This window comes from Cynara cardunculus, assembly GCF_001531365.2.
Source record: "Cynara cardunculus var. scolymus isolate 2C chromosome LG 9, CcrdV1, whole genome shotgun sequence".
Lineage (NCBI taxonomy): Eukaryota > Viridiplantae > Streptophyta > Magnoliopsida > Asterales > Asteraceae > Cynara > Cynara cardunculus.
Genome location: NC_037536.1, coordinates 16550156 through 16572056, shown reverse-complemented (window position 1 = coordinate 16572056; position 21901 = coordinate 16550156). Strand labels below are relative to the sequence as shown.

The 21901-nt window shown below is 33.7% G+C and overlaps 2 protein-coding genes across 2 annotated transcripts; one reads left to right on the top strand and one right to left on the bottom strand.

Annotated features, from left to right (window-relative positions):
• The first annotated feature begins 2162 nt into the window (after positions 1-2162).
• Positions 2163-10226, top strand: LOC112518228 (E3 ubiquitin-protein ligase CHIP-like). The gene is made up of 8 exons (XM_025125849.1): positions 2163-2542; positions 2666-2733; positions 3116-3179; positions 7424-7495; positions 8401-8534; positions 8885-9038; positions 9116-9226; positions 9860-10226. Exons 1-8 carry the CDS (start codon positions 2432-2434, stop codon positions 9983-9985), a joined length of 840 nt encoding a protein of 279 aa, XP_024981617.1. The 5' UTR covers positions 2163-2431; the 3' UTR covers positions 9986-10226.
• A 6044-nt stretch (positions 10227-16270) lies between these two features.
• Positions 16271-18404, bottom strand: LOC112518484 (U-box domain-containing protein 9-like). The gene is made up of 2 exons (XM_025126189.1): positions 17896-18404; positions 16271-17545 (listed from the first exon to the last, which is right to left on the bottom strand). The coding sequence occupies exons 1-2, from the start codon at positions 18229-18231 to the stop codon at positions 16460-16462; spliced, it is 1422 nt and encodes a 473-aa protein (XP_024981957.1). The 5' UTR covers positions 18232-18404; the 3' UTR covers positions 16271-16459.
• Positions 18405-21901: the final 3497 nt, after the last annotated feature.

The window sequence follows — 21901 nt, the reverse complement described above, 5'->3', positions numbered from 1 at the left end:
TTATAAATAATACTAATTAATTATTAAATATATTTAAAAAAAATATTAATTAATTAGGATATATAAGGTAGACCATATATATTTTTTTATTCATATTATATGTAATGGTTATTTATAATTATAAATAATAGATTTTTTTTCTTTCTAAAAACTGTTACTATGAAAAACTCATAAACTTAACTGTGCAAAAAGGGTCGTGGTTATCCTTCTTACTGATCAAATCTTATCGGTTCCACGACCATCATGGGAGAGGTACATCATGGTGTTTTATGGCAAGGTGGATGAAGTCTGATTTAAATCCCAAACTTTGTTGTGGAAACTTCACCCTCTTTTTACTTGGACAATCGAGCAATAATGTTTCATAAACTTAATTTTATATCCACAAATTATCGTATAGAGGGCAAATCAAATATAAATCCAATAAGTGTTGCAAAAACATGAAAATACGTTTATATATGAAACACGCACACACACACACAAGAACGTGACATATAAGACAATGTGAATGATAACTTAAAATCAAACTCATTTAATGATTTAAATTGGTTTTCACGTATTTGTAATGATATTTATTGAATTTGTATCCGCATAAATCAAAAAATTTAATTGTTCTAAACAAACTCAATTTTGTCATATTTCTCTAAGTATTTTCAAAAGAGGGGTTGGACTTAGAATTGACTAAATGATTATTAATACATTTATATTTTTGAATTTGATTTATTACACAAATAGTAAAACTCTACTCACGTAATAATCCATTTTGATAATGACGTCGAAAACTCGAACCCTAAATCCTAATTCATTTCTTGTTCTGTTATTTGTCCATCTTGATTTTATTTTATGGTTTTGTTGTTTTTGAGAGGGTGAAAGGATTTTCGATTGTTTTGTTGTTTCAATTAAGATACTCCTAGGGTTTGCTTGGTTGGTTTTTCATTAAGTCATTGTACGAATGAAGCTGACTATATGAATTAATCTGTATGTATCGACAAAAAGTGTTTTTGTGTGAGAGTTTTCCTTATAGATGGTATGAGGATGTTTTTTTAATTGCAATGAGCAAATTTGGAAGAAAAAAAAAACTCGGGTTTTTATGTAAAGTTCCTCTTTAGAAGCTTAATAGATAAGCCAATTAAACAATCATGTATAGTTGATCGAATAAGCCGTAGATATTATTAAGCTTGTAATCTGCTAACAAACAAAACATTACTATCATTGTAATTTGAAAACTTATATATATAAGGGTTTTTTGTGAGACCCATGAGACCAATTTATGTTAATTGATCAACTTTATAAACTAATGATCTAACGGTCTAAAGTTACACGGTGACAATTTTGTAATTATTGAGAATTCTCGTGGCAATTTTGTAATTAAGAATGGTGAGATTGTAAATCTAATCCAAGGGTTGAGAATTGGTCTTACGGGTCTCACGAAAAAACTTTGGTCTGATATGATCCCAAGTCTATATATATATATATATATATATATATATATATAGGTTATTAATTTAATGAATTGTAAATGATAATGTGACAAAAAAAACATCTTCAACAACTTCTCCAAAACGAAGAAATAGATATTTTTGTTCCAACAGATCATTCAAAACCTTTTATAAAATGGAAAAAGTAAGAGTGAGAAGAAAAATATATCCAAATAAGAAGAACTCTTTCAAAATGATTAATTATGAATGAAAAATAATATTTTATTATTATCGTTGGTAATAGTTTTTGAAATTAAATGTATAAAAAATAATATCTTAATATTATAAATTTTAAAATAAAGAATTCATAAAAACAAATATAATATTTTTTAGGGATTTTTTTAAATTAAAAAATATATTAGATATGCTATAAAAAAGAGGTTGTTATGATGGTTGATTAAAAGTCAAAAGTATTTGGAGGTCTCAGATTTAAATCCAAAGAAGAATAAAAATCTCTTTATGGCCATGGAGATTCAAATATGATGACTTTGGGCTATCTACAAAGTAGGTGGTCGTACTAAAATTATTCGACTCGTATAACTGATTGGATATCCAAGTAAAAAAAAAGAAAAAAAGAAAAAAAAAAGGTTGTTATTGTAAACTTCTTGGAAATTACATGTAATAATCGTAGGTTGCCTCCTTTCGGTCGTTGACCCCTTTCAGTCAACACCACTCGATGTTATTCCAGCGGAGGAAGGCTCCGGCGTATATAACAGACCAATCATATCCGTCTGTCATCTACAACCATTCTGTCACCTGTATTTTTAGTCTCCACCACCCAGTACGACTGCCTAGTGCCTACTACGCTTTCTTGGCCTTCTTCCTCCTCCTCCCACATCAAAACAATCCTTTTCTTTACCCAAAAGATTTCGAATAGAGACCGAGAGATCGAGAGAGCGATAAGTGGATTATAGAAAGAAACGAGGAGAGAATTCTGTATAGCGAAGACATTGGTGATGGTGAAGGGTGTGAACACGGCAGCCATGCAAGCAGAACAACTTAAGCTTGATGGAAACCTCTATTTCAAGAAGAACAAATTGGGTGCTGCCATCGAAGCTTATACGGAGGTATTTCTTTTAAGGGTTTCAGATATAATCGCTTAATCGAGTTAGATTAGTGTCATGATCATAAACTGTTTGATGAAATGTCTCTTCGGTTTGATTTTTCTCTTCCTGTTTCAAAATTTTCAGGCAATTACGTTGTGCCCTAGTGTTGCAATTTACTGGACCAATCGAGCTTTATGCCATCTCAAGCGGAAGTAAGTATGAGTTGCTATGCTTTTTATGTCATTAGGGTTTGTTTCTTGTTCCATTGTTCCAAAAGATGAAAATAGAGTTAAAACAGTCAAGCCTAGTAACTTGCAACTACAAAATTGAAATGGATGTTAAGTTTAGAACATTAATCTTTTTGCGAATGGTAATAGTCAACCTCTTAAGAAAGAGGTAATTACCCAAAATTCAAGAGTTTTTAGAGTTTTTATCAAATTTGAAGTTAAATTGTTGGAAGTATAACTATTTTTACATCAAAAGTTAAACTGCACCTTATCTTTTGGAACTGATGAGAGTATTAGGTTGTGATGTCAACTTTGGACAATGTTTTGATTTTGTGTTTTGTAATTTGCCTATGATGATTCTATGTAGTGATTGGGCAAGAGTTGAGGAGGATTGCCAGAAGGCTGTTCAGCTTGATCGTAATTCCGTCAAGGTCTAGATCATCAAATATTCTCTTTTGCATGCATTCACTATTCACTTGTTTCCTTTTTTTCTCTAGCGGTAAATCCTTGCCTTCTGTTAGATCTCACATTTTTTAGGATTGAAGAATTGCAATTCTTGTATGTAGTTACGCAATCATTGTTTAAATGGCTTAAAGAAACCATTGCCATAAATGAGGAATTAGATAAGGATGTAAGAAAGCAACTGGCAGGAAAAAACATATGTTCTTTGTTTATTCTGTAAAATACATTCAATGAAGTTGATCCTGCAAATCTGAGCCTACATATCCCCTTTACTAGGTGCAACTTTTGATATGATTAACTACATCAGAAAATTGTATGTCAAAGGTTCCAATTTGATCACGTGGACTAACCTTTTTTCTGATTACAAGTCGGTCAAATCATTGATAACTAAACTGTCTTCTCTCCTACAAGAGTGTTAAGTTTAACTGATGGCTAACACCACCCAAAAGATAACAAAAGAAAATAGAAGAGATTGGAATGTAGAATTAATATACAAAAATTCTAAAAACGGGAGATGAAAGTAGAGGATTGTCATGTACAAATTCTCAAAAGAGGTGAAAGACCATGACAATTTGATTTGAGAGGGTCATCCACCGTGAAAATAAAGAGAACAAATGATATTTTCTCAAGGGTTGGTTTTTTTTTCTCTAGGTTCTCTATTTAAGGCAACAAGCAGTTTTAAATATATAACCATAAGTGAGAAACCAAATTTCGAAACCCAAAGTAGGGCAGGATGCTACCATGGGAACTTCAAACCTAAGCAAATATTGCAGTCCTAAAGCGGAATCAAGGTCATGATCATGATTTGATATAGTGGTTATTACAGTGGTCTAGTGGCAAAATATTTGCAAGTACAAAATGAAAGAACTCTAGAAATGTAATGCAAACAAGATGCGTAACAAAGCATGCTTATTCCTTTTTTGCCTAAATGTCAATTTAAGCTATAGAAACATGGCTTTGGTTGATAAAAGATGTGTGTGTGGTTTATGAATAAAAAAAATCCTTTGGCTAAGCCAAAAAAACTATTATGAAAAAACACATTTTTGAAGCACATTTATATGACAATCTTGGACTTGTTGGTCTTGATCAACCAAAATGTTGGCTACCACGGTCATTATGAAGACCTAATTGCAACCTTTACATTGCCTAAGTTGGTGAAACCATTTTGCTACTTTATGAGAAATCTAAGTGTGAGTTTCTAGGTGTTATCATATATCTGTAGCTAATGTTTGATAGAGAAGAGAAGTAAGAAAAGAGAAAATAAGTCTATAACAAATTAACAAACTGTAGAGGAGAAGTCAAGTAAATGCCATTAACTAACCTTAAGAAGATGATATTTTTTGGAGTGAGTACGAGCAGTGAGGAGGACGAGAAGCGAGTACTATATACGAAAGTAGGGTCCATGGGGGGTGGTGGAGATGTACGTAGACCTTTCCTGTTATTTTTTGCTTTAGTAGTAGATAACCAATTGAACAAACCATGAACAAACCCTATATAAGGCTATAACCAAATTGCCACCTTGATATATACTTTACCTTGGTAATAATAAAACAACTTTGCTCTCCAACTCATTGCACAACTCGCCGTGTGTAGACGTACCATGTAGGAAACTCTCATGATCCAGGTAAATCAGATGCTACGATAAAAGCAGTAAGCATGACTGATACTTGTGGTACCTTGGTATGTTTTAGATAACCAAGTGTCCATTTCATTGCTTGTCAGAGAACTTTTTTTGGGGTGGCCATAGTCCATAAGCCTGTCAGACTGCACTAGAAGTGCGTAATATCTGAATGAGTGCAGGTTATAACATATTATGTGTAGCCAAATACAAAACACCTGAGATGTCTTTGTCTTTCTTTTCACTCATGCCATGATAAAGCTTGAAGTGAGATGCCAATGACATGTTCAATGACATGTTAAAATGTTTAATTACTTTATTGTTCACATATTTTTCTTTTGGTCCTAGTACAACTTTTCGTTAATTTAACCTTGTGAATCTCCATTTCTAGTATCTTTTTTGTAGCACCAAAGTCTCTCATTTCACTCTCACCACTAAGTTGCCTCTTTTGCTCTTTTAAGCATAATGAATATGTGATCCACATAAAGCAACAAAATAAACAAATATACAAAACAACCATCAGATAATGCTTAGACATCTCCACAAGCCCACAACTTCTAAAAATGTGGAAGGTTCCTTTATATCTAGATCATACTCCTAAGCAACCTGTATATACATACCTTTGAGGTGGACGAATTTGTCTTCTCATTTTCTTGTAAGCATATTGTAGGATACTTCTTCATCTCTGTTAAAGGACTAAGCATCATCTTTAACTTTCTTATGTTGATCTTGATAGTCTTTTAGCATCTTGGGTGATGGCGCCACCCAAAACTCCATATTCTTCTTGATCCTCTGTTACTTTTTGTAGATTATCTTGTAAGATTGAGCATGACATATTCATCACATGTTCAAGGCCAAACCCCACATTTCATCCCTAAGACATAATTATTAAAATATAAGATAACACATTGTTTTATATCAGAACATCAGTGATAAAACAGATTGGAAATGATTTTTGAAATTGACTGCTTTGGACATAGGATCACACCAAAATTAGTACAGGCTGTAGGGCCATGCCTATGTGAACTGCAACTCAGAAGTCTTGATGGATTTGGGCATAGGACCATGCCTTTACTAGTTCAACAATTATGTGTAAGGCTATGCTCTAATTGGTGTTTAGCAAAATGGTAGCTTTGATGGTTGGAATGTGACGTTGGTCTTGGAAGCTTGTGATTAATTTTGTTTTAACGTCTCTCATCAATTTGCACCACCTTGGTAGAAATGAGTTTGCGTCGTAGACAAGTGTGCATCCACCTCTGTGTGTCTAGGCTCCCGGACATTTACAAGGGGTCCTTTTGTAACAACTTGTTCCACATGGATAAAAGGTGAGAATCGTTAGCTCCTTATAAGTCTAAAGTAGTGGGCTACCAATAACTTTCACCACGGTTTTAAGTTGGATTCGAAGTTATTGGGGCAGTTCATTGCTTTGGGCTTTGGGGGTGTTACAAATGGTATTAGAACCTATCCTTGTACCATCGGGATGGTGAGGCAAACCTCATCGGGTATGATGAGTCTTTGAGAGGAGGTGTTTGTAACATCTTAGGCGAACCCCACATTGCCGATGACAAGGAGGAAGATTCTGGGTAGGCCTGACGAGGACGTCAGGAGTTTAAGTGGGGGAGTTTGTAACAACTCGTCCCACATGGATAGAAGGTGAGAATTGTTAGCTCCTTACAAGTCTCAAGTAGTGTGCTACCAATAACGTCCACCATGGTTTTTAAGTTGGATTCAAATTTATTGGGCCAATCCGTTGCTTTGGGCTTTGGGGGTGTTACACCTTTGGTTAAATAACCTGCTGACAGGTTTTTAAATCCATGACCTGCTGACAGGGTTAAGATTGCCTTTAATAGAAGAATGCCACCTCCATGCATAAGAATGCCTAGCAACTTGTCAGAAGGTCATGGATTTAGAAAACACTTGTCAGAAGGTCATTTAGCTAAATAACCCCATCTTCTATAACAAGTGGTTTATAAACAATCTGCATTAAACTCGGAGTTGAAGTTGCTTTCAGAAATTGTCTCATCTAGAATGTATGCATCAACTTAAAGGAAGATAAGTGAGAAGACCAGCTTACTGATGAGATAAGGAATTATTGACGATGATATAATGTTTCATTTTTCTAGATTTTATGGCGCCCGTTATTCTCCCAGAATCGGATAAAATGTACCATTAAATATTAAAACTAAACATGGGATTCTATATGGAAGGGAAGAAAAACATAAGTTCATTGATGGTCCTCAGCGCACCCTTCTTGCTATACAAACATGCATACTCTTTCTACTAGTGTTATCTTTTGGTGCTGTATTTGCAGCAGCTGTTTTAGAGGAGGATGTCTTCTGGAACATACGATCATCATAGAGCTGTCAAATGTTTCATCTTTTCCCTTTTTTGCAGCTTATGTTCTTATTTTTCTTCTCTCTTTATCGATATGTATAAATACATGCTAGCTTATATTCTCTCCTTCTGAATATATAACGGCTTGTTTATTGATAATATAATGATACGTTGATTTCTTTACTTACTATTTTATGACTTGCATCCATATCTGGTCGTGAATAGGATGGTTAACATGGTGAAATGCTTTTGGAACTGTAGGGTCATTATATGCTAGGGCTTGCACTAATACGAAGGGAAAAATATGCTGAAGGAATAAAAGCATTGGAAAGGGTAAGATTTACTTGCCATTTGTCTTTTGAATGTCTTGTTGATTAAATTTTAAAAGAACGGCTGTTACCTTCCACAGCGAAGCGAGTATGTTATATTTTCTTTCTGATGATTGCCTAGTGCATGAATCTAGCATGATTGCAAGTTCTAGCAAAGGTTTACTCTATCTTGATGTTGAGGCTGTGGTTTAGCTTATGTGAGAATATGTGGAACCCCGGATCACTCTCCAAAAGAGCCCTTGAGGAGAAAGGGGGAGGTTCCAACATATATACCGGAGAAATGGTCCAAGTCTAGCCAATGTAGGACTCCAACACGCCCCCTCCAACGAAGGCTAGATGGACACGAATTGTCCCATGGTGTCAAGAGGGGGCTAGCCAAAATGTTGAGTCCCTAGAGTGGCAGACTTTGGCTTTGATACCATGTTGTTTTCAGGGATTGTGTTTCTCATCTTATTAACAAGAAAGGTAACTACATTATATACAATATTTAAGTAACCTAAATAAAGAAAACCTAATATCCTAAGGCAAGAAAAGAAAACTCATAAAGACTATATCTAACGGAAGAGTTGCGTTTCGTCGATTTATCTTGAAGGGACAGTGATTTATTTAAACCAAACCAGACCAAACGGACTCATTACGTCCCACCTGGGGTGGGGTATAGGGAGGGTAAGATGTATCCCCTTTACCCGAAAGAGTAGATCAGTTGTTTTCATGAAGACCCTCAACTTGTTTTCACATCAACAATCTGTGTTGCATCATTGCTTGTAGTATTTTAAGAGTTAGTGTTTTCTCTACCCTTTGGTAGAATTAACATGTGTAAAGTGTAAACTGAGGAGCAATCAACCATAACGGTACTTATGTGTTAGACATGTATGATCTATGTTTGACAGCCATTTGCGTTGTCTGCAGTCTTTGGATCTTGGAAGAGGAGCAAACCCTAATAGTTATATGGTGGAGGAGATATGGCAGGAGCTAGCAAGAGCAAAGTATCAGGAATGGGAGCATGATTCTACCAAACGATCCTGGGATTTGCAAAACCTTAAGTATGTACTTTTATGCGTTTGATACTTGGGATAGGACAGAAAAAAACCTATCGTCCAACGTTTGATCAGCATTAGACTAGGACAGGAGGGGACTTATTTTTTTGTCCCACCAAAATAGGCGGAACAAAAATCTGGGACAAGGGGACACAATTTGTAAATTACTAAACTACCCATGTCAAATTAAAACCCTAAAAACTCACAATTCTTTCACCCGTCTACCTCACTCCCCTCCCATCTGCTTACCAAACGCACCCCAAGTATGTGTGCATCGGATGTTAGAAAGTGTTTTAGTTTACATGAGAATGTTGTTTCTTTTTTTTTTCATTGTTATTTGTCACTTTGTGCTTTAGAGAAAGTTGTGAGATAGCTCTTAAAGAAAAACATTTGTGCGATGTCACTCAAATGGAAGGCTTTACTGATGAAGTTACAGATTCTACTTCAGAACAATTAGAAGCTCTGAAATTAGTATTCAGCAAAGTTGCGGAGGTTGACACACCAATGGAGGTGAAATATTTTATTTTTGGGTTCTTATAGTTCATTGTAACAAAATACACGTTTTTATTCAACCTGTGTAATTTCAGATACCGGACTACCTATGCTGCAAAATCACACTTGATATTTTCCGTGATCCTGTCATTGCTCCTAGTGGTTTTACATATGAGAGGGCAGTCATCCTCGACCATCTCGAAAAGGTTTATCTTAGTACCAGTATTTCTTTTCTGTTGATCGTATTCTGGAATGTACATCAAGCTATTTGTTATAACCTCATTCTTTCCAAAAAAAAAGAGGTATGTTTTGACTTCAAACATGATGTGGATTCTGAGTTTTCAGGAAAAAACTTCATAACTACAATACGGCATTAAAGAATGATATAAATTACTCCCTCCATTCCAAAATAAATGTCAACAGTGAAAAAACACCCAGGTTTAGAATTATATAATTATTATACTTTTTAATTAACTAAATGACAATTTTACCCTTGCTAATAAAAAGATTAATAAATTTATCCGGCTTATAATTAAGGGTAGAATAGGAAAATAGGCACTTAGCTTAGAAAGTGGACAGTTATTTTGAGACAAACTAAAATAAAAAGTGGTCATTTGTTTTGAGACAAACTAAATAGAAACATGGACACTTTGTTTCTTTTTTTTTTGGTGGGATGGGGGTTGTTGGGGNTATTACAAACTGGAAATTGTTAAATTTGTTGCAGAACATGCTCATTTTGAATTCAAAAATCTGATCTCAATTAAAACTCTTTGTGGAACTGGCTGGTAATTCTTTGGATCTTGTTTTTCTGACATATGTGTTCGATAACCACCAAACAGGTGGGCAAGTTCGATCCAATCACGCGGGAAACTCTTCATCCATCCCAGTTGGTCCAGAACTTGGCATTGAAAGAAGCAGTGCAAGCATTTTTGGAAAAACATGGTTGGGCTTACAGGATGGACTGAAATATATGGTGTCGATTTGTTATGATATAATCTATTGTTCTTAGATCCATTTTTCCTTCTTTTGCGTTTGCACGAGTATTTTATATATTGGTGCAATCAATCTGTTCCAATTGTAATGCCCACCTCCCCAATTTGTACAGTATCATCATGTAGATTCTGGACGGTCCTTTTTCTATGCTAAAATTGCGAAACAGTTACTTTCATGATTGTACGGTTCATTAGCAAAACTTGCTATTATTAATCACGTGTGTCATGACTTAGAGGTTTTTTTACTAATTGCTGACCACTTACTGGGTTGAATACGCTTGTCTTGTAAGAAGTGAAGTTGTTTACCATACACTTTGATCGACAAATGATGATGACCGACTCGGTAAGGAAGGAAAGGCTCTCTTACTCTCGATCAAAGTTTATCTAGACTGCACTCTTACCCGGTTAGCGCTTATCCAATTTGGATTTATATTTATTCTTTTGCATGATTGGATGTAAATTTACCCTGATTGAAAGGGCATGTCTTATGTTTCAGCTACAGAAGAGAACTAGATACTTTTTAAAGGCACCTGGAGGGAAGATCAGAGACTTTTGAAAGTATGATGCTTACCATATTGGTAAATTTTCTACATTGGTCATCTCTGTGGTGAAGTATGCAATGTTATGGATAATGTTTATAGATTATGAACCAAACCAAACCAAAATGAGCACAATATGTCCCACTTGAAGGTGGGGTCTAATGTACGCAGACCAGAGTTCTACTCTAAAAAAAAAAGCATGGTGCTTAAAGAACATGAAAACATCCTAATAAACATTGAAGTAGCTTAGAGCAAACCAACCCAAACGAACCTAATGTGTCTCACACATAGGTAGGTTATGGGGTATGAATGTAGACTTTGCTTTGATTCCAAAGGATAATGAGGTTATTTTTGTGAAGACCCCTTGCTTGTAAAACAAAAATAAAGGAGACACATAAGAAAAGTAGCATAGGAAACAAATGGGAAGTAGCTACTGCAAGATGTCTATATAATCTTTCTAAAAAACATGGTATGCATTGTCGATTGAGGAAGGTTAAACCAAACCATACCAACCCGATGAATCTCGCTCTAAAGTAGGGCTTGGGGAGGATGAGATGTCCAAAAAGAGTAGAGCAGTTGTTTCTATGAAGACCTTTGGCTTGTGCAAAAGTGTGAGCAAGGTGGTAGAAGGTATAAAGATTAACAAATGGTAAACGAAGCATGAGAAAGAAAAAAGCAAGGGAAGTGAGGAAGGCAAAACAAATCAAGAGCAAATAGGGGCAAAAATACATCTCTAGCCTAAACTGTGAGCCCTCTACCCCACCCACTCAAATAAAAAACTCCCTTCAGCCCAACAACGCAAGCTACTAGTTCCATACCTAGTATGCTATCTTGGTCCTATTATTTCAACATCTTATAATACATCAGAATTCTGTTAAAAGAGTAACTACTTCATGAGGTTCCTATTCCTTTCCCGAGACACATATATGGAATACATAAGCTTTAAGCTTAGTGAGTATTTGTGGTTTCATGAATAAATAATTATTGTAATAATTGAGTAACAATTCAAGAAAACACTTGCCATGCATAAAACATTATTTTGAGATCTCACTTGTCACATGCAAGTATACCATACTTGCCTTGAGGTTTGCTAACCCCCTCAGGTCCATAAAGGCTGCCCCATAAGGTCTCTTTGCAAGACGTCCCTTCATTCTATATCCCGTACGTTGGATATTTATAATCATGCATAAAACTATCATGCATTATGTGTAAAACACATCATAACATGCCATCATACATATATCTTGAATATATAAATGCATCAACATTTTCATGTAAGGCAAACATGTCAAAACATCTTATCAAGTTTCTTCATAATGCATAAAATACATTTATATAGCATGTATGGGTCTCAGTAAAACTCATAAATACCCACCTTGATAATGCCTAGTTTTTCCCTTAATTCCTTTCTTCAAGCTTGATTATGTTTAAAGAGAGAGATTCCTTGCGACAACTCTGCACTTGAGCCACTCTACTTTCGAGTAAAAAAAAAGTTTACTTTTACCCCCTCTTCCAAAGGCTCCCTAAAATTGCACCATATCATCACAAATTGTTATTGGTGTTTTGGTAAATCACATCATAATTCATACAGTATAAAAGTTCATTAAATATATTGTAATGTGTACCATATATTATTGGATATAGTCATTTATTGGGGAAGTGGGTTGAATATAAACTTTTGAATTGATTAATCTTTTGGTACCATAAACCAATGTAGATTCTTGATAATATCCACTATTCCATTCCCAAGTAATCAGCAGTGGTTTCTGACATATTTGGGTGTTTTGGTTTTAGATTTTTGAGTATTCCCAGAGATGCTGCTGCTGTTTTATGCCATTTACACAAATAAGATGAAACATATCCACTCTCATTTTACAGTTTTGTTTGTATTTGCCAGTCTTAGTAATAATCCCATCACCTTCTCTTGGATTTATATGCCCAATGGTTATAGAGTATTGCATCATATGTCCCTCTCACCCACCCATTTGTGACTTGATGTTATTATGCTCAACAAAAAACACACTTTAACTGAACAAAATGAGTGCTGGTTGTTGGTTCCAATCTTTTCATTGTTTTCTTGTACAAATTTGTGGGTAGGAATTTGATTGATATATTGAACTTTAACTGTCATTTAGGAGGTGGTTTACAAATGCAAATTGGGTAAACATTAGCCGGGTAAGATGCGTGGTCGAGATGAGCACTAATCACTCATGGAGCGAAGGTTGTTTATCAAACGGTTGCCAGGTAAGTACTTATCGGCAATAGTGACTGTTGTTATTTAGCTTATCTTATTCACGATACATTCTCGATCATCAAATGGATTGTTGATGAGTGTCTCTTAAACGGTAAACGTTAACTGAGTAAGGGTCTTTTCCCTTACTTACCAGATAAGATTCTCGGTCTTTACTATGTCTTTTATCAAGTAAGATTCTTGGTCATTGTCATAAAAACAACATTTTTATTATTATGAAATGAAATAATTTAATTTGGTCCAAGTGAAATATCTGATTTTGAGATGGGATATTAAAAGCATATGCACTAAGTAACAAGAAGTGTGATGCATGGGTTAAAATTAAAAATACCAAGTGGATACATCATTTGTTGGCAATCAAAGAGTTAATGACACCTCTCTTGCATTGGAGATAAATCCACCCACAAATATCCAACAAAGAATCTTCATCATCAAATCAAATCAAAGTAAGTAAATATTAAACTTTTATTTGTTTACATATCTTTTTTAAGTAGATATTATTTGTTTTATTTTGATGAAGTTCTAATCAAGAAGGGATGAGACGAGATGAGACATGATAGGACAACATAAAAACTACAGTATCAGTATCAGGTATAGTAAGCAAGATCCTACAAAAGCCTCTTGGTCTGCTGTAGTCAGCCTCACGGTGTGCCTGACTGTCGAGTCTGTTGTTTCCACGACTTTCCCTATCTGATTCAGAAGGGAAGAACTTGTATCAGTACTTGTTGTTCAAACGCCACATTTAATTGAGATCCCAACACAAGTTCTAAGAGCATCTACGATGAAGGTTCTTATAAGAACATTTTTACACTTTTTGTTGTTACCTCACTTCTAACTCATCAAACAACTCACATAAAATGGTACTTCTTATAAAAACCTTCTTTTTGTAGGTCCCGTGTATTTTTTTTCAACATCAATAACTATTATAAGTATAATATTAATAATTATAAAGTCAATAAAATATATGAAAAAACTAGAAATTTCGTGGTAAGAAGCAACGTTATTGTATGAGAACTCAAAAGGGGGGTTAGGTTCTTAAAAAAACTCTTCACAACGATAGTTCTTGCAAACCATTTCATATTTTGCTTATCAGAACCTTGCATTAGATATATTCTAAGTGGCATAAAAATTGATTTTTTTTTGTTCCATCAAAATTAGATGAAACAAAAATTGAGATTGGGATAAATTTGTCAATTAACCTTTCACAACTTTTTTACTTGAATACCTCACTTTTGCTCATCTAATCTTTTTTTATACCAAATATACCCTTAGTAATAATAATAAATGAGATTTGAGATATTTAATTAGTGGTCAAGGTTTCTTTTAGCTACATAATTTGATAAATTAATGGGAAAAAAAATGATGGGAAAAAGAAAAGTAAAAATGGAAGTTAAGCTTTAACTTTGTTTTGTGTCAATGCTTTGATCCATCCAATTCCATTATGAGTCATGAGATTTGGACCACAATTTTATTTATTTGATGAAAAGATGCTTCTATTTCTATATCTATTTCTATGCCACATCACATCTTTTTTTACTCATTCGAGCAAACAATAACCATTCCTAAATTAACCACTTTTACACCTATTAACTTATATATATATATATATATATATATATATATATATATATATACACATATTAAATCATGAATTTAATATGTAAAAATTGTCTGATCTTGAAAGCATTTTCAACAGATTATCAAAATGAAGATTTAAGGGATTTTAATCAATGTTTTTTGCTCCAACAAAAGTAGGAGAAAAAGTATAATTTTTTTCAAATTTTGATAATTCTCCAAAATTGATTACCATGAAAGGAAAATAAATTTTTTATTATATTTCTACTAGTAAGAAAAACTTTGAAATTATATGTTTCCTTTTTCAAGTATATAAAATTTATATACGATAAATAAAATAAATAAACTCATACACTTATCTCACATTTAATGAGTTTTGAACCCCTGACTTCCTTGGAGGTCAAAGACCTTTTAGTTTAAAATTATATGTTTATGGGATAGAAATAATATTTTATTAAATGTATAGAATATTTTAATAATATAATCAATGTTATAATCTTCGAAATAAAAAAACATATTGTAATTGAATGTAGTTTTTTTTTTAATTTTGAACTGAATTTTTTTAAACAATCTGTATCAAGTATCAAACATTTATTTATGAGATAGGCTAAATACATCTCTTATATATTTTTAAATATACATACATACTAATTTCCTTTTTATATATATTAATATCAAGATTTTTTTTTTACATTTTAAATATATAATTTAACCTGATTTTAATATAAATAAGAATGTAATATTTATTATTTATTTGATCCAGAATAAATATTTATTCCATGGAAAGGGGGAATTGTGTGGACTGGATATGGATTACTGTAGATGATACCCTCACACTCTGGAATCAGGTTCTGACAAAATAACATACTGCCTACATGGAACATCATCCCTTCAAAATGCAAGCCATGACTCTGACCTCTCCAATTAAATAAATAAATAAATGTCTTTCCAACTCACAAAATGATGCGGTAGCACCTTCAAGAACGATATCTTTTAACCATTTACGAATATTTTCACATCTTTCTGATGTCTTTATGTTTCATCTGTTTTTAGGAAGAAATAAAAAAGCATTTTTGTCCTGTTCAAGACATGTCTTGTTCTAATATGATATCACACCAAATACGAAACAACAAGTTTTTCTACTGTTTTGTCCTGCATACCAAACGCAGACCCCATGTAATTTTAACCACCTCTTTTTTTGGATATGACCAAGTAATTACTGATATCAACAGAAACCCATGAGCCAAGTGGTTATGGTGATGAAAAGATTCATCAACGGAGCCAATGAAAGCATGAAAACTATGCATACACCCATGCCAAACAGGATAAAGGGTCATGGGGTTACTAACTGTTGTCAATCAAGACTTTCACAAAAAAGGAAGAGAGGCATCTTCAATGGATGGATAAATTCATCCAGCACAAAAGAGAGTGGCCTCCTCATTGATTATGGGCATCTTCTTCCTATTTTGATTCCCACTTTTCATCCATCAATTATTTTCAAGTGGTAACCAACAATTTTGGGTTTTTATTCCTTCCATGGCCATGGGGTCATGGCCCCAAATAAACATCAAGAAGCAAACTCATGTTCAAATATCCATCTCCACCATCTAAGGAAAAGGATATCAACTGGGAGTTTATAATAATTCAAGAAAATCATTTTCTTGAATGTAGACACAACATGTGATGCCTCATCAAGTAAGGTTCAAGTTACCTACACTCCATAACCATGTGCAGACTTAATGGACAAAAACTAATACAGCAAATATGAACTTGGTTGACTTGATTGTTAGTGAATAATTTAAAACCATCAACAGGGCATTTCATGTGCAGAATTTATTAGAAATAGTATTAAAAACAGAGAATATAAATAATAATAATATAGATATAGATATATAGTAATTATTCACAGTGACTATAATCTCAAGCACGGGACAAGAATTTACAAAATTGAGGTCTAAAAGACGGAACAAGGTTAACTATAATTCAAACCTGACATGAAGCGAATGAACCCTGCTATCGGATTTGTAATGACATAGAAGATGTGGAATTTACACGTCTTTTTTTGGGGAGAACCCATTGAACTCAGGCGGTGTGGGTAAGGTTGATGGCTCTGTTGAGCCTATCGAGTATGCCATTGGCTTTTCGCTTGGCTCTTGAAGTGCCATTTTGCGCGATTTGAGAGAGTGTGCCATAACTACTCTCTTCATCCCTCATCTCCTTCCATTTTGTTCTATCATAGTAACAGATGGTGTATAGAACAGCAATGCAATTCTCCTTGTTTCGGGCACAATTTGTTTCCTTTATTAAAGAAAGCAAGCAAGAAACAGCTCCAAGATCTCCCATTTCTTCAACAGCTTTTTGGTTGCTTGAAAGCATGGCAAGGATAGCCAATAACTCGTCCACATGAACCCGGTTTTTGATTTTATTCAATAGTGCTCTCACAGCACCATCCCTCACAGCTCTAGCTTTATTTTCATGGATGATACACAGATTAAAGATAGCAGAAGCAACATCCTTCATTGCCAATGGATGTCCCTCTTCCAGAAGATCAATGAGGGGTTTCAAAGCACCGGCTTTTCCGATTAGGGATTTATTGGAGTCAAGGGCCGATAAGGTGAAAAGGGTAGCAGCGGAATTGCTTTTGGTCTCAATTGTCCCAAATCTCAAAGCATCCAGCAGCAGAGGTACAACCATTGGTGTCTCTGCAACAAGCTTCTTGTTATTATCATGAATAGAAAGATTCAAAAGGGTGGTGATCAGATCTTCTTGAAGATCAGGGTGGATTTCGTTCTGAGACTTGCTTTGGCAAAATGGGGTTAGCAATTGAGGGATGGCGTCAAGAGATTCGCCAAATAATGCCCGAAAAGAAGGCATTCTCTTCGTCAATGACCGCAAAGTCCTAGCCGCTTCCTTCTGTTCAGACTGGGTGGATGACATTTTCTTGAGAAGAGATAGGAAAAGATCGCGATCGGCTTCTGTTAATCCATCTTCATCTGCATACTGAAGAGGGCCAGGAAATTGGACACCACGATTCTTGCACCATTGTGATATCATATCTCTAACCAAGTAATTTGGTGTTAGAATGGTGTGTGAAAGAACTTGTTGAGTCCGAGGGCATATCCTGTTCCCAGCTTTTAACCATTTTTGGATAAATGGCCTATCATATGTCTGCAAATTATCAGCAAAATAATCATAATTCCGAAGATTGAAACCAGTAAGCAAACAGAGATAAATCCACAATATTGAACATCAAACACATCCTAATCAATCCCTAAACCAATTGGCTGAATCATATAAACAAAATTGAAAATTGATAGGGAGAAACCCTAGTTCTGATTCTTCAACATAATAACTATTGAAATTTAGTCCAATTTCAATGTAGTCAAGATATTATGGTACAATACACGACAATCAACACGTCAACGAGAAGAACTAGTAAATTTTTATACAAAAATTGGAGTAATAATAAGGAATACTGAAAAAACAGTTGATGAGAGAAATTGAAATAAAAGAAGTACCTGACCAGTAGAGAGGATAACAGGATCTCTCATGAGTTCTTTAGAGAGAGGGCAACGAAATTCCTGAGGGCAAGAAGCCCAAAGTGACGTGGAACTTTCATTGTTATTATTATTGATTCTCTTGATAGATCGTTGTTTCCCTCCTTCTTTCAACTCCTTCAAAGCTTGCAAAGTCTGATTGGCTCTCTCAATAAATCCAAATCCATTTGGTTCTTCCTCTGACGACGAATCTTCAATGATCGCTTTAACAAGTCTCTGTAATTCCTTCTTCAACTCCGTCGTCGCCCTCGCCACCGCCACGCTCTGATCCCCTTCAAACACCCCACTTTTCGCCATCAATTACATAAACATACGACCGTCTTTCTCCAGATTCGACTTGTTTCAAGACGTAATTATCAGCAGAAGACGATGATGGTGTTGTTGGTGCAGTTGCCAAGAAAAATTACACACCGTAACACATAAAGACGGTGTGTGTCTTCTTCAGAAATTCAGAAGCACCAAAGAAGCATACGAGAGAGAGAGAGATAGAGAGAGAGAATGATGATGGAGGAGTGTAAGATGTACGAGTTACAGGCTTATAAGGATGAGTTTTGTAAGATTATGAAATGGAAATATTGGTCCCTATAAATTACGAATGTTACAAAATCAGTCCACCTTTTTAAAAACTGTTTCTTTTAAGACCCAATGTGTGTTTTAATAAACATATACATATGCACACACTAAAAAATCATATAGAAACGGTCTAAAGTTATATAGAGAGAAAGACTTTGGATCATGTGAAACAAGACTGTTTTCGTAAGACATGTGAGACAACTTTTTTACACTTGAAACTTCACAGCAAAACGTTGTGAAAGTAATCTTCACAGTATTTTTGTTGTGAATGTTCGACTTCTTTTTACCTTCTCAACATTTTGTTATGAAGTTTCAAGTGTAAAAAAGTTGTCTCACGAAAACATCCTTGTCTTACATGAACCCAACCCAACCCTATATGCATATATACACCATTGTTACATACTAAAATTTTACCCGATAAGTAAGTGAAAGTACCGACTAAAATAGTGATATATAAAGAAAAAAGGAAATATTTGGACTAAATATGAAGTGATTGAATTTTAGAGGGGGTGAGGTGGGGCCCATCGGAAGTAGAAGTGGCCCACTTGACACGAGATCAAATCCATGACCTTACAGCTGGCGTTGGGGTTACGCGTCGGGGACTATACTTGATTTCGACACCCTCACCCTCGCCTAAATGCTCCCTTTTTACATTTATTTTTCTTTTTCTTTTTTCTCTTTTCAAATATTATTTTCCACAAATCTAATTTTAACGAATATTCCACAAATTTTTATATATAAAAATAATATCTTTCGTTCGATAATTGTTTAAAAATTAAAAAAATAGGTAATTATTATATTTTTAATTAATTAAATAGTAATTTTGCTTTTAAAAATGTAATAATTTTACAGTGTTAATTAATCATCTTATTTTAAATGCTTACTGTTAAAAATAGATATTTGTTTTAATATGCAAGAAGAATTTCACAAGATATCTGGAAAGTGTGTGGTTATATAAACCACACAAATTTTCGGTTTCAAAAAAACTGTAAACTACTTATTTGGTAGGATAGGGATCGAATTTCATTACAATCATGTGTTTGGTTTAACGAAAAGTTTGGATTTTAGATCTTACAACCAATGGATTTAAAATCGTTAAGAGATTATGTCATTTCAAATTCAAATCTAATGTATTTCAATTGTTTCCATCATATCATATTTGTATCCCGTCTCTTTCATCAAATCTGTTATAATCTCTCTATCGTTTCTAAACAACGAACAAATTTTCATAGATAATTAAACTTCATTTTAGACCATACAAATCAAAGACTTTAACCACAAAATCAAAATCTCCCAAAAACATTCTATCAACAAGAAAAACTCTACCAAATAGTAAAAGACTAGAGTATGTGAGCCTTTAGTCTTCTTATAGGTCAAAGATTCAAATCTCACCAAAAATACAGAAAATATATAAGTTTATTTATTCTATTTATCGTATATAAATACTACATGATTAAAAAAAACAAGAAAAACTCTAAATTAATTAGAAAGTTAAATAAAGGGTAAAAATAGAAAGTTACACTATGGCCTTCTAACTTATTTGGGTTGGCCATATTACCCCTATGGGTATGGAACAAATCCCCAAAAAGTCCATTTTTTTGGTCAAGCAAATGGCTAACTTTCAAACCCACAGTCTTCTTTACATTGAGTGGTTGTATTTATTAAAGGCAAAATTTCTATTTTTGATATATTTCCCAATTTCGATTATATAACTATAAAAAAACACTGCCAAAATGACATACAACTGGAATCATAGTGCTTGATGACTTTGATTTTCATAAAACCATCAAGTTTATACAGACTTAGGAATAAGTCTGTGTTCAAATATTTGCCAGTAATAAACAGACATCTGATAAAATATTGTTTTTTTTCTTCTTTTTTTCAAAAACTGAGAAATTCAAAATCAGTGTTAATGCTGTTTTGTGATGAGATTTGACATATCTTTGAGCCAACGGAAATCAAATTAGACAACTAGCATGTAGGTTTATTCATAAGGAATAAGGCCTAATTGTATTACAATCATATAAAAGACTGCAAGTGTGGTCCATATGTTATCATACTATAAAAAATATTAAGTTAACCTAAAACCAGTATTCTAAAAGGCTCGATACGGTGCCATGGTAAGTCTTACTTTTTAGTTTTATTATATAACCTATTTTAAATTGTTCATTATCTTTGACTAACTGAGTAATAGTAGAAAATATGATATACAAATTTGTTGTCATAAGTCACGCAGTGAAAAACATCATGGGCTCGTCATGACTCTTAAAACTTAGACTTGACTTTGACATCACATCACAATTCAAGCCATCTAGAAACTTACTTATTGCCAAATAAAACAATTTAAAAATATGTGTAAAAAATAAAAGGTATAATGGTTTTAGACAAATCAAACCTAAGGGTGCAAAGTGTCAACTTTTGAAATAAAACAATCATCAAGCTTTTTCCCAAAGAAGGGGGGAAATTGAGAAAAAAAACAAACATAAGGGTAAAAAGTATCAAATTTTGAAACATTAGGTGGTAAAAGTGAAGAAAGTGGAATAGTGGAGGGGGGGAAAGGGGAAATGGAGGGTGGGATTGGATGTAGGCGGTGGAAAGTTGATCACGATGCAGCCGGGATCAGTGGGTAGTTGTATTGTAACAAAATAAGAATACATGTGCGTGAATTGAAAGGGGACACGTGTAAAGGTGGTTGCCTATTCAAACCTGTTTTTTTTTAAATAAATAATTTTTTAATTAAAATGGTTTTATAATATTTAATATCTATCAATAAATATTTTTAAGTCGATGAACTTGGCATCATTTGACTTCCCCAACAACCCTGCTTTCACTGAAACCTTCTCTTAAATTCACGATATTCAAAAGGTGTTGGCAACGTGTATTTTTATGTATCATATATATGTATGTTGTGTAATGTAGTGAAATTCACATTTACATTTGTATAATTAATACAACTCAATCTCAACCATCCATTTATTTGATGAATATGTAATTTCATAGAAAATTTTTGATTGTTTTCTAATATAAAGTATTGATCATAATTGATGAACTTTATTCATCTTCCATAAATATTTAAATCATAATAAATGAACTCTCATCATTTTCATAAATATTTTAATTTATTAGGTTGCATTGGTTGTACAAATGTGATAGATTGTATTTAAAATAAACTTTCTCTTTCTCTCTTTCTCTCTCTCTCTCTCTCTCTATATATATATATATAGGAGAGGTTCATGAGAAGTATTAAGTATTTGAGAAATAAAAATGTGATCTTAGTTTTTCACACGGTTAAAATTGGTTAAGAATTATGGCTTTGACTGATCAAACAAAAAATAGAGGGGTAATTTCACAACTTTTATAAATAGACGACAAACAAGTGTATATGTGAACTCAA

Bases quoted from the DNA above. Each gene is read 5' to 3' on its own strand.
- LOC112518228 (XM_025125849.1), top strand. From the start codon at position 2,432: ATGGTGAAGGGTGTGAACACGGCAGCCATGCAAGCAGAACAACTTAAG. The intron at 7,496-8,400 runs GTAAGATTTACT...CGTTGTCTGCAG, and splicing joins GAATAAAAGCATTGGAAAGG to TCTTTGGATCTTGGAAGAGG. The intron at 9,227-9,859 runs GTTTATCTTAGT...ACCACCAAACAG, and splicing joins TCCTCGACCATCTCGAAAAG to GTGGGCAAGTTCGATCCAAT.
- LOC112518484 (XM_025126189.1), bottom strand. From the start codon at position 18,231: ATGGCGAAAAGTGGGGTGTTTGAAGGGGATCAGAGCGTGGCGGTGGCG. The intron at 17,546-17,895 runs GTACTTCTTTTA...GATAATTTGCAG, and splicing joins TTATCCTCTCTACTGGTCAG to ACATATGATAGGCCATTTAT.